This window comes from Tachyglossus aculeatus, chromosome 14 (assembly GCF_015852505.1).
Source record: "Tachyglossus aculeatus isolate mTacAcu1 chromosome 14, mTacAcu1.pri, whole genome shotgun sequence".
In the NCBI taxonomy this organism is placed as follows: Eukaryota; Metazoa; Chordata; class Mammalia; order Monotremata; family Tachyglossidae; genus Tachyglossus; species Tachyglossus aculeatus.
The window spans coordinates 41921808-41934738 of record NC_052079.1 but is presented as its reverse complement, the minus strand read 5'-3'; the positions used below and the strand labels follow the sequence as shown (position 1 = coordinate 41934738).

The 12931-nt window shown below is 47.7% G+C and overlaps 1 protein-coding gene across 1 annotated transcript in view; it reads left to right on the top strand.

The window, feature by feature from the left end:
* Nucleotides 1-1111: 1111 nt before the first annotated feature.
* The window catches only part of LOC119936963 (sodium-coupled monocarboxylate transporter 1-like), a 41584-nt gene continuing 29764 nt past the window's right edge, over nucleotides 1112-12931 (top strand). Inside the window, exons 1-3 of the mRNA XM_038756561.1 lie at nucleotides 1112-1576; nucleotides 6067-6132; nucleotides 9732-9783. Of these exons, the coding sequence (XP_038612489.1) occupies nucleotides 1229-1576; nucleotides 6067-6132; nucleotides 9732-9783 (466 nt within the window). The 5' untranslated portion in view covers nucleotides 1112-1228. The remainder of the gene's footprint in view (nucleotides 1577-6066; nucleotides 6133-9731; nucleotides 9784-12931) is intronic.

The following is a 12931-nucleotide window of genomic DNA, read 5'->3' as shown; positions in this document are numbered from 1 at the left end:
AAGATAAATAAATAGAGTAATAAATACGTACAAACATATATACATATATACAGGGGCTGCGGAGAGGGGAAGGAGGTAAGGTGGGGGGGATGCAGAGGGGGAGGAAGGGGAGAGGAAGGAGGGGGCTCAGTCTGGGAAGGGAAGTTGTTGGGTTGGGACCGTCTCTCTATGTTGCCAACTTGTCCTTCCCAAGCGCTTAGTCCAGTGCTCTGCACACAGTAAGCGCTCAATAAATACGATTGATGATGATGATGATGATGATATCTATTTATTTTATTTTGGTAGTATGTTTGGTTTTGTTGTCTCCCCCTTTTAGACTGTGAGCCCACTGTTGGGTAGGGACTGTCTCTCTATGTTGCCAACTTGGACTTCCCAAGCGCTTAGTCCAGTGCTCCGCACACAGTAAGCGCTCAATAAATACGATTGATTGATTGATTGGGGCCCCCCCCAGCCGGCCACCAGGGGGCGCGGCGGAGGCGGCGGGCGGGGCGGGAGGGCGAGCGGGCCACCAGGGGGCGCGGCGGAGGCGGCGGGCGGGGCGCGAGGGCGAGCGGGCCAGGTGCGAGGGCGAGCAGGCCACCAGGGGGCGCGGCGGAGGCGGCGGGAGGGGCGGGAGGGCGAGCGGGCCACCAGGGGGCGCGGCGGAGGCGGCGGGCGGGGCGCGAGGGCGAGCGGGCCAGGTGCGAGGGCGAGCGGGCCGCCAGGGGGCGCGGCGGAGGCGGCCGGCGGGGCGCGAGGGCGAGTGGGCAGCCAGGGGGCGCGGCGGAGGCGGAGGGCGGGGCGCGAGGGGGAGCGGGCCAGGCGCGAGGGCGAGCGGGCCACCAGGGGGCGCGGCAGAGGCGCCGGCGCGAGGGCGAGCGGGCCACCAGGGGGCGCGGCGGAGGCGGCGGGCGGGGCGCGAGGTGGCGCGTGCGAGGGCGGGGGCGCGAGGCCGGCTTTTGGGCGCGCGGGTCACGTGACGAGCGCGGCGCGAAGGGGGCGCGTGCGAGGGCGGGGCGCGAGGCCGGCTTTTGGGCGCGCGGGTCACGTGACGAGCGGGGCGCGAGGAGGCGCGTGCGAGGGCGGGGCGCGAGGCCGGCGCGAGGCGTTGCGAGGCCCGCGGGGCGGAGCCTGAGCGTCGGTGGGTGTGAGCGGCCGGCCGGACGCCCCAGACCGCTCTTTCGCCTCAGCCTTCGGGGCGGGGAGGGCGCGGGGTGGCGCGGAGCCTGCCGCTCCGCTCCCCGCCGCCATGAGCAAGCAGAAAATCGGCGCCTTCGTGGTGTGGGACTACGTGGTCTTCGCCGCCATGCTGCTCATCTCGGCCCTCATCGGCGTCTACTACGCCTTCGCGGGGGGCGGCCAGCAGACCCGCAAGGACTTCCTGATGGGCGGGCGGAGCATGTCGGCCGTGCCGGTGGCCCTGTCGCTGACGGCCAGCTTCATGTCGGCCGTCACCGTGCTGGGGACCCCCGCCGAGGTCTACCGCTTCGGGATCATGTTCGGCCTCTTCTTCATCGCCTACACCCTCATGGTCGTCCTCACCGCCGAGATCTTCCTGCCCGTCTTCTACCGGCTGGGCATCACCAGCACCTACGAGGTGAGGGCGGGGCGTCCAGCCCGGGCCCCTGTGATGGACGCCCCCCCGCCCTTCGTCCTCCTCCTCCTCCTCCTTTCCGGCCGGGCAGCCCAGGGAGGCCGCCAACCGCCGGGCCTCGCGGGCCGGGCCACAGCCACGACTCAAAATCCAGTCATTCATTCATTCAGTCGTATTTATTGAGTGCAGAGCACTGTACTAAACGCTTGGGAAGTACAAGTTGGCAACATATAGAGACAGTCCCTGCCAACAGCGGGCTCACAGTCTAGAAGATGCCCTCCCTCCACACATCCTCCCTTCCAAGTCCTACTGAGACTTCACCTCAGTAAAATGAATTACTCTAGTCGTTTTATTAACCATTCATTCATTCAATCGTGTTTATTGAGCGCTTACTGTGTGCAGAGCACTGTACTAAGCGCTTGGGAAGTACAAGTTGGTAATATATAGAAACGGTCCCTGCCCAACAGCTCACAGTCCAGAAGATGCCCTCCCTCCACACATCCTCCCTTCCCCCCCTTCGAAGTCCTACTGAGACCTCACCTCAGTAAAATGAATTACTCTATTCATTTTATTAACGATGCATTCAATCGTATTTACTGAGCGCTTACTGTGTGCAGAGCACTGTATTAAGCGCTTGGGAAGTGCAAGTTGGCAATATATAGAAACAGTCCCTGCCCAACAGCAGGCTCGCAGTCTAGAAGATGCCCTCCCTCCACACAGCCTCTCTTCCTCCCTTCGAAGTCCTACTGAGACCTCACCTCACTAAAATGATTTACTCTATTCATTTTATTAACCATTCATTCATTCATTCAATCGTGTTTATTGAGCGCTTACTGTGTGCAGAGCACTGTACTAAGCGCTTGGGAAGTACAAGTTGGCAACATATAGAGACAGTCCCTGCCAACAGCGGGCTCACAGTCTAGAAGATGCCCTCCCTCCACACATCCTCCCTTCCAAGTCCTACTGAGACTTCACCTCAGTAAAATGAATTACTCTAGTCGTTTTATTAACCATTCATTCATTCATTCAATCGTGTTTATTGAGCGCTTACTGTGTGCAGAGCACTGTACTAAGCGCTTGGGAAGTACAAGTTGGTAATATATAGAAATGGTCCCTGCCCAACAGCTCACAGTCCAGAAGATGCCCTCCCTCCACACATCCTCTCTTCCTCCCTTCGAAGTCCTACTGAGATCTCACCTCAGTAAAATGAATTACTCTATTCGTTTTATTAACGATTCATTCATTCATTCAATCGTATTTATTGAGCGCCTACTGTGTGCAGAGCACTGTACTAGGCACTTGGGAAGTACAAGTTGGCAACATACAGAGACGGTCCCCGCCCGACAGCGGGCTCACAGTCTAGAAGATGCCCTCCCTCCACACAGCCTCTCTTCCTGCCTTCGAAGTCCTACTGAGACCTCACCTCAGTAAAATGAATTACTCTATTCATTTTATTAACGATCCGTAGATAGCCATAATTCTGTTTCATTCATTCATTGTCGTAATTATTAAGCGCTCAGTAAATAACGTTTGAAAGAATGAATTTATTCTGGTGGTATCGACACCCGTCTACTTGTTTTGTGTTGTGGTCTGTCTCCCCCCTTTTAGACTGTGTGCCCGTTCATTCATTCATTCATTCATTCAGCCGTATTGATTGAGCGCTTACTGTGTGCCGAGCCCTGGACTAAGCGCTTGGGAAGTACAAGTGGGCAACATGGAGAGATGGTCCCTACTTCCCAAGCGCGTAGTCCAGTGCTCGGCACACAGTAAGCGCTCAATAAATACGACTGAGTGAATGAATGAATGAATGAATGAATGAATGAATGAATGGCCTGGTCGGCCGGGGCCGTTCGGGCCAGTCCACGAGGCCACGTGGTCGCCCAACGGTCGCACCCAACCGCGGCCCCGGAACCCGAGGCGCTGAAGCCCCTCCCCCTGGGCAGGCCCCTCCCCCGAACAGCCCCCTCCCCTCGGATAATAATAATAATTTTGGTATTTGTTAAGCGCTTACTATGTGCCAAGTACTGTTCTAAGCGCCGGGGTAAATACAAGGTAATCAGGTTGCCCCACGTGGGGCTCACATCCCGGCTCCGCCACTTGTCAGCTGTGTAACTTTGGGCAAGTCACTTCACTTCTCTGGGCCTCAGTGACCTCATCTGGAAAATGGGGGTTAAGACTGTGAGCCCCATGTGGGACAACTCGATCACCTTGTCACCTCCTCAGCGCTTAGAACAGTGCTTTGCACATAGTAAGCGCTCAATAAATGCCATCATCGTTATTATTATTATTAATGCCCATTTTACAGATGAGATAACTGAGGCCCAGAGAAGTGAAGTGACTCGCCCCAAGTCACCCAGCTGACCAGCGGCAGAGCTGGGGTTTGAACCCGTGACCTTTGACTCCCAAGCCCGGGCTCATTCCTTCGATAGACCCCGTCCGCAGACAGGCCCCTGCCCGCACCTGAGCCAGCAGGGAGAGAGGGGCGGGGCGCTTAGACCAGTGCCCTGCACACAGTAGTCGCTCAATAAATACGATTGAATGAATGACTGAATTCAGACAAGGGATCTTTAAGAACACGAGACTGCTTTGAAGATAATAATAATAATAATAATAATGGTATTAAGCACTTACTATGTGCCAAGCACTGTTCTAAGCGCCGGCGTAGATGCATGGTAGCAGGTTGTCCCACGATGGGCGTTCACAGTCTTAATCCCCATTTTACAGATGAGGGAACAGAGGCACAGAGAAGTTTAAGTGACAAAGTCCCACAGCTGATAAGTGGTAGAGCGGGATTAGAACCCACGATCCCTGACTCCCGAGCCCAGGCTCTTGCCACTAAGCCACGCTGCTTCTCCTCGGAGGGCCAAAAGTTAATCACTGTACCGAGCCTTGGGCGACTACGATCGTCAGTAGACAGGAACCCTGCCCCGGAGGACTGTACGATCTAATTTACTTTCTAGACCGTGAGCCCATTGTTGGGTAGGGATTGTCTCTATTTGTTACCGAATTGTACTTCCCAAGTGCTTAGTACAGTGCTCTGCACACAGTAAGCGCTCAATAAACATGATTGAATGAATGAATGAATTTACCATTTATCAGTTTGTATCTGCCTACTTTCTCCTTTAGATAGTCTATAGCTCGAGGGCAGTAGTGAACACTTGCTTGTTACCTAGAACTCTTCAAGGTGATTTGAAATAGATTTTTGTACAGTCACTATTAGTGCCGTTCCTTATTATTTTTTAAAGACAAAACTGTTAGCCCCTTTTCAGTGATCAGGGAGTCCCCCAACTTTCCCCTAGTTCCCATCATTCATTCATTCATTCATTCATTCAGTCATGTTTATTGAGCACTTACTGTGTGCAGAGCACTGTACTAAGCGCTTGAGAAGTACAAGGCAACATATAGAGACGGTCCCTACCCAACAGTGGGCTCATCAAAAACAGTTTAGGTGACCCTACAATGCAGGAGACATATTTGAATCCTTAGGGGTACCATTTATTATGTCCTGCAGAGTGAATCTGATACCCTTCTACTTGGTTTTCCTCCCTCTCAGCTTGTATTTTGACTCCCGTTTTCTCCTTTTTTCTTATGATGGGGGTTTAAAAGAGTGCCACTTCTTAACATCTATAAATGATGCTCCAGCTCCTCTCTCAGCACCTTCTGGGGGTCTGTGATTGGTGGCATGTTTGGACACACTCTAAACTAAGTAAGCACTGTGTTGTAGAGTCAGAGAAAGGGATTCCCTTGTATAATAGCTACTGACAAATGTGAATTTTAATCTAACCTATTTTCTTTCCCAACCGTATTTCTCTCCTACTCCATTCCAGGGAAAGTCAGGTTCAATATATCTTAACACCATTTTTTAGGACTGGCTTCAACTATTTTTGACAACCTCAGGCTGGGAAGTATTTGCTTCCTGCACCCTCCCTACTCCCACTCCCTTTCCCCGTTCCTTTTCCCTAAAGCATATTTTAGATATCCGCTTGAACCTGTAGAACTTGTCTCTCAGAGGATGACCCCCTTGGCTCCAGAGCAATTGCCTCCCCCTCCAAGGTCCCTCTATCCATGAGTGCTTCTTCTAATTTGGACTGAGTACTATGTGTCAAGCATTGTTCTAAGCAAGGGGGAAGATGTAAGATAATCAGGTCAGACACAGTCACTGTCCCACACGGGGCCCACAGTCTAATCGGGAGGGTGAACAGGTATTGAGTCCTCACTCATTTTACAGTTGAGGTAACTGAGGCACAGAGAAGCCAGGTGACTTAGCCCAAGGTCATTCAGCAGGCAAGTGTTGGAGCCGGGATTAGAAATTGAGGCCTCTGACTCCTAATCCTGTGCTCTTTCCATAGGCCACACTCCTCTCCCTACCCCTTGGCTGTCTCCCTGATAATATTCTTTGACACAGTTGCTTCACTAACTGCATTATTTTTTAATGCTATTGAAAATTTGAATTGTTGATCAGGTGCACTAATTATTTGGCCCATCTTTTACAGTATTTAGAGCTTCGATTTAATAGACACGTCCGCCGCCTTGGAACAGTTCTCTTCATTATTCAAACGGTAAGTAATTGTCCAGCAATTCTTTTCAGCCTAAAGTCTTATTAGACTATGGTTCCTTGACATCTCTTTAAAGGGGCTACATATTTTACTTAATACATGGTTTAATGAAAAATTAAAAAAGAATTAGAAATAGAAGTAGTTTATCAGATATTAGAGGTCACTAAACAGCATTCAGTAATGCTACTTTAATTCCTGAATTTCCTCAGCATCCCAATTTTAAAAAGCTGAAGATGATTACTTTTTGGTTGTAGCTAATATTGCCCTCTTGAGAAAGAAGCTTACTGTGTCCTTAAGACAGTGCAGTTCATTGCTAGATCATCTTAGGAATTCACGTATTAAAGCATAAAGTGAAAGATTTTTCTACATGTTCTCAAAACCTGCGACATCTCAGTTGTTAAGATAGTGGATTGTCCCATAAGGTGATGGATGTATCAACATAGCCAGGCAAATGTGCAGTGAGTTTCATTTACATGAATTTATGGGATGAATACACTTCCAAGGGTTCTTAAATTGCTTAAACGGCTAGCCTTCCATGGGCCCGTCATGACTTGTTCAAGCCACACTGATTTTGGTATTAAAGCTGCCTGGCCCAATGAAGCTGACACTAGTGATTGCCAGAGATGTTGCAGGTTCAAGTAGTGCGGTGTTTGAGAACTCCTCTCCAATGGTATGTAAGTGCTGCTTATAACAGAGGGCTTTGGATGTGAATAATACTAATTGTTCGCCGAGAGATAAACGTGTACTTTTGCCTCATAGTTAATGTTATTTTCAATCCTTAATTGATTAAATTCTCCAAAGACATCTTTCTTTTTGGTGATCCTTTATATTTTATTGTTTATAAGACTTTGTGCATCAGCGAGTAGTGTAGAGAAACAGTGTTGAGCGTCAGTGTGAAGATGGATGAGTTTCCTCTTGGGTATGGAGGGCGAGACTTGGTGCGGAGACTAGCACTGCACTACACTGCATAACCGGTAGCGGTTTGAGCAGCACCCTTTGGACTCTTTCCCCTTGCCAGTCCTGTTCAGGCCAGGGCATGAAGCGCAGAAGTGGAGGCAACACCTCGCAAAGTGCTCACAAAGATTTTGTTTACATTCAGGCACATTTATGGCCAAGATTACTGCAGCCTTTTGGCATTGTGCCATGCCCCAGCAGGTGGCTGCCCCGGAGGCAGGTGGCTGGCTACCTTGGTAGGAGCTGTGGTACCAGTTATTTTAGGATTCCTGGTGGACTCGTCTACTTGAGTGAATGCTCCTCCGTGATGGTTTTCTTAATGTTGATGGAAAGTGAGCTATTTGGAAAAGCATCCACCCCAGACTGAGTGTTATCAGATGGTGTTGTGGCCAGCCAATGTGTAAATCACTGGTTTATGGTAGATAACGTGAAAGAAAGCTGACCATCTTGGTTTTTACACAGAGTTAATGAAATGGCCACAACTGTGACATGGGTTAAAAACTCCTCTGTTAATCCATCTGAGTTTATCAGCATTTTCATGCTATATTGTGGGCAACAGCAGAACAGATGTGCAGCATAGTCTTGTTCCCATGAAAATATTGGTTTTGATTTATGGCATTTTGACCTTCAATTTGCAGTTTTTAGGAACCAATTGTATTAGAAGTCCAAGAACTGCCTCTTTAGCGAGAGATGCAGTTATTCCTAGCCAAACATTTTATGCACCTTAGATTTTGTAGCTGGGGCATCCTGGATTGGGGGCACCACTTACACCCTGGGCAGTTTAGGGGCAAAACTTGGGTGACAAATTACCCAAGGTATCTAGAGCTGTTAACATCAAGCTGGATGCCCACGGAGAACCTGAAGGGACTGGAACTGATCAGGCACTCTTGTAGCGTTCTCATTTGATTTTGAATGGTGCTGGGATGGGCTAGCGCCTGCTCGGCCTGTTAGAATCTTCCCATGCCATTTGGCATATTCATGGAGTTGCCACCTTATCGTCGCATTTAGCTGCTTATATCAGATACTTACGGTAATAAGCATGCCATGTTCCGCAGCCCAAATTAAGGGGCAGTTTGTTTTAAACTACACTTTTTTTCCCCAAATGCCCTTAATCCTTCCACAATATGTGTTTTTCACGACACTCTTTGGAGGGAACGTGATTGCGCAGATAATGTCCTTCCAGCCATGCGTATCTGGCAGAATATGGCATGGAGTCAGAAGAAATGGTTGTATGTATGTGTATCTCAGTTCACTCACAAGTTACATAAGTCAGAGATACTCAGGTATTAAAGGCAACTTCAAGCTTTATTCAGAAGATATCTAAGGATAGTCAGGATATAGCATGACCCTTCTACTCCAGCTGCTACTTTTGTCTGTGTCCTCACTCAGAAGATGGTCAGCAGATGCGTCCAAGGGAGGGTATCCAGTACCAGTGAGGTTTGGCCTCTGGCTGACTAAACTGTAGTATTTAAGCACTAATTTTGTGCCAAGCTTTGTACTAAATGCTGGGGTAGATACAATCAATTAGGCAATCAATTAATCATGCTTATTGAATGCCTACTATATTGTAGATTACTGTACTAAGTAAGCAGTTAGGAGAATACGACAGAATTACAGACACATTCCCTGCCCATAACGAGCCTAGAGGGGGAGACAGATAATACAAGATAATCAGCTTGGACATTGTTCCTGTCCCACATGGCACTCACAGACTAAGAGGAAGCGAGAACAGATATTTCACCCCCATTTTACAGACAAGGAGACTGAGGCATGGAGAAGTTAAGTGACTTGCCCGAAGTCACCCAGCAGGCAAATGTTGGAACTAGAATTAAAACCCAGGTCCCCTGATTCCCAGGCTCATGCTCTTTCCACTACTCCACAATGTGACTTTCTTCATGAAAGCACGATTTCATACAACAACACTCTGTAGCGGTGTGGACGAGGGATGGATAGTCCAATCAGTCAGTCAATCAATCAATCATATTTATTGAGCATTTACTTTGTGCAGAGCACTGTACTGAGAACTTGGGGGAAAGAACAGTATAACAGAGTTGGGAGACATGTTCCCTGACTATAATGAGCTTACAGTCTAGAGGGGGAGAAACACGTTCCAACCCTAGTCAGGTGAAAACCAGTGTGCCAAAAGGTTTGTTCTCTCAGATAAAAACCCATTCTCATGTGCACAGGTCCAAATATAGTTTTCTTTTTCCCCCACTCTCTTCTTTGGCCCAGACATGATAATCAGTAATTCTCTGCACCTGTCTGGTTATGGTCCCACTTATTTTAATTCTCAGTATATCTTGACATCATAGTCAATCTGTGGAATTGATTGAGGGCCTACTGTCTGCAGAACATTGTACTAAATACTTGGGATAATACAATAGAGTTTGTAGACCCAGGCTTTGCCCTTGAGGAGCTTACAATCTAATCAGGGATCTTACAGTCACAGGCATGTCAGACACAGGATGAGTACTATGAGTTTTTCTTAACAGGGGTTTTGCAAAAACACTTCTTTGTTCTAGGAGTTCTGGGATTAGTGAGGGGCCAATCCAGTTAAGAAATCCAAAGGTTTAGCCTTAATTAGATATTTGGTAAAACCTCATCTCAATAATTCTAATGTTTCATTTCCCTAACTTTTTTTTTTCTAGGTTCTGTACACTGGAATTGTTATTTATGCTCCTGCTTTGGCTTTGAATCAAGGTAGTTTTTAGACATTTTAAAGTTTTCTGATGTCAATGCATGGTTATTTTCCATTAACATCATTTTCCCACCACATATAGAGGGGTTTGGACCATCATAAAGTCAAACAAAAAATTTTTTTGCATCCCTTTAAGGCTTTATATATGGGAAGAGAATCCCTGGATACGTGGCTTGCAAACCCCTCTGTTGCTCCTGGTACATCCATGCCCCAAATGAGAACATATTCTAGGGGTGGAACAGATAAGCATGTACCTTCTATGTTTCTCTAAATTGTTCATGAGGATTCTGTGCATTTCCCTCAGTTCACATTCAGCTGAGAGTGCAGCTACAAGCAGTGGCTGTAACTGGACTTGGGATGCTGCCCTGGAATTAGATGCTACTCTTCTGGATGCAAAGGGAAAAACAGGCCCCCTTAAACTAAATTATGAGCTTGCTAATACTATTATAAAAACAGGTAACTGTAATTATACAGTCTTTTGATGTCTCTGAGGATTATAAAAAAAATCCTACAAAGCGTTGTGTCTACAAGACATCTTCAACTGGTTATGACATTTTCACCTTACATTGAACGTGGCAAAAGACAGACCCATTTATCTTCCCTATACTCCTGTCCCCATCTGCCACAGCAAGTTGGCAATATGAGTGGTAAAAACATGCTTGGGGATGGGTGGGGGTGGTTAGTCAAATGTACTGGATACCTGAGAGTAAGGACCCCCTAGCAGGTGGCATTTTATAATCACTTAGATGACTGGCACAGTGTTTACTGATCAAGTTAGAGCATATCCTATTGGCTGAAGCTGTTAGAAGAATGTACTATTTCCTATTCCTATACCAAATAGTAATCAAGAAAGTGTACTGTCTTCCATCTTCTTTTGCCCCTGATGTCTTTGTCAACTGTTTCTTGGGAGAATTTAAATGATCATACATAAGCATTCGTAGATCTCCCCTTCAGATCCTCAACTCTTTCCCATACCCACATTCTTCTCAAGTATTTAAGAGATCTTTCACCTGCTTTTAAAATCTATCCCCTTCCCAACCTCTGCCTCTGATCCCACTCGGCCTCCCCTTCTTAAAAAAACAAAACAAAACACCCGCTCTTTTTCCTCTCGGGGCAGCATCTTCAACTACTCTTCTTACTCTCCCTTTCAAACATGCCCTTTTCTCCACTATACTAAAAAAACTTTTTTCTGGATCACACTGTTCCGTCCAGGTATTGCTACTTCACCCCGTTCCTGTCCAAACTCCTTGACCTCCTCCATTTCCTTTCTTTCAACTCCCTCCTTAACTCTCTACAGTCTGGTCTCACCCCCTTTCACTCAGTTGGGACTGCTCTCTCCGAAGTCACCGATGACCTCCCTCTTGCCAAGTCTAAGGGATTCTACTCTGTCCTAATCCTGCTTGATCTCTAGACTTTCATGCTGCAGACCCCACCCTTCCCCTGGAAACCTTGGTTTTATTTAACCAATTCTCACCTGGTTCTTCTCTTTCCTTTCCAGCTGCTCATTCTAAGTCTCTTTCTCTGACTCCTCTTCTGCCTCTCTCACCCCTTAACTGTGGGTGCCCTTCCAGATTTTGTTCTGGGTCCTCATCTCATCACTCTGCACCCACTCCCTTGGGAAGTTCATCCACACTCAATAATTTCCAAGTCCCATCCTTATGTGGGTAATTCCCCAAACTACCTCGCCAACCCTCACCTCTTCCATTTTCTGCAGTTTCCTATTTCCTCCTGCTTCCAGGGCATCTCTTCTTGGATATTCCACTAGCACTTCAAGCTTAATGCATCCCAAGCCAAATTCCTCATCTCTCTTTCCAAATAATAATAATGTATGGTATGTGTTACACACTTACTATGTGCCAGGCTCTGTACTAAGCACTGGAGTGGAAACAACAATATCCGGTTAGACGCAGTCCCTGTCCCAGGTGGGGCTCCCAGTCTCCATCCCCATTTTACAGATGAGGTAACTGAGGCAGAGAAGTGCAGTGACTTACTCAAGGTCACACGGCAGACAAGTGGTAGAGCTGGGATTAGAATTCATGATCTCCTGACGCCCAGGCCTGTGCTCTACCCACTATGCCATGCTACGCCAAACTTCTCCTTCACCTTACTTTCCCTTCATAAACTGACAATCCCACCATCTTTCCTGTCTCTGAAGCCTGCAACCTTGACATTAGCCCTGACTCCTCCCTCTTTCAACCCCTATCGGCAGTCTGTCTAGTGGTTTTTTTCCTCTACAACATTTCCGTTCATCTCCATCCAAATCACAGTACTGGTCCAGGAACTTGGCATATACCGGTTAGACTACTGTATCATTATCTCCACTGATCTCCCCTCTCCAGTCAATAGCTCAGCTGCTTGGGTAAGTTTTCCAAAACATACTTTACACTTCTCTCCACTCCTTGGGTGCTTAAAATGGTTTCCCATTCCTCCATACATCAAGCAAAAACTCCAGACCATTGGCCCTAGGGCATCCCATCAACTCTTTTTCTCTTACCTACCCACTCTCTTCTCCCACGATAACCTGGCTCGCAGTCTTCGTTCCTTTCAAGCTAACCCTTGCTTTGTGCCTCATTCTTGTCTCTACCACCACTAACCTTTGGCTCATGTTCTCCCTCTTGCCTGGAACCCCCGCTGCCCACTTCATACCTGTCAGTCCACACCTCTCCCTATTTTCAAAGCCGTGCCAACTCACATCTCCAGGTGACCGTCTCAAATTAATTTTAAATCTCCCCTGTCTATAGTACTATTTATGAAGCACTTACTGTCTGCAGAGCACTGTTCCAAGCACGGGGAACAGATGTACAGGTGGGAATTAGACATGATCCTTGTTCCTTTTGGTCCAGTACTTCTGTACCACTGAGGCCCATAACTACTCACGAGTTCTTCCATAGTTTTCTTCCCTATTACTTATGCTCTAACTCCACATTCCCCTTTCCTTTTTCCATCTATCTATAACTGTAATTCATTCAATCATATTTATTGAGTGCTTACTCTGTATTAAGCGCTTGGAAAGTACAGTACAACAATAATCAATCAATCAATCAATCGTATTTATTGAGCGCTTACTATGTGCAGAGCACTGTACTAAGCGCTTGGGAAGTACAAATTGGCATCACATAGAGACAGTCCCTACCCAACAGTGGGCTCACA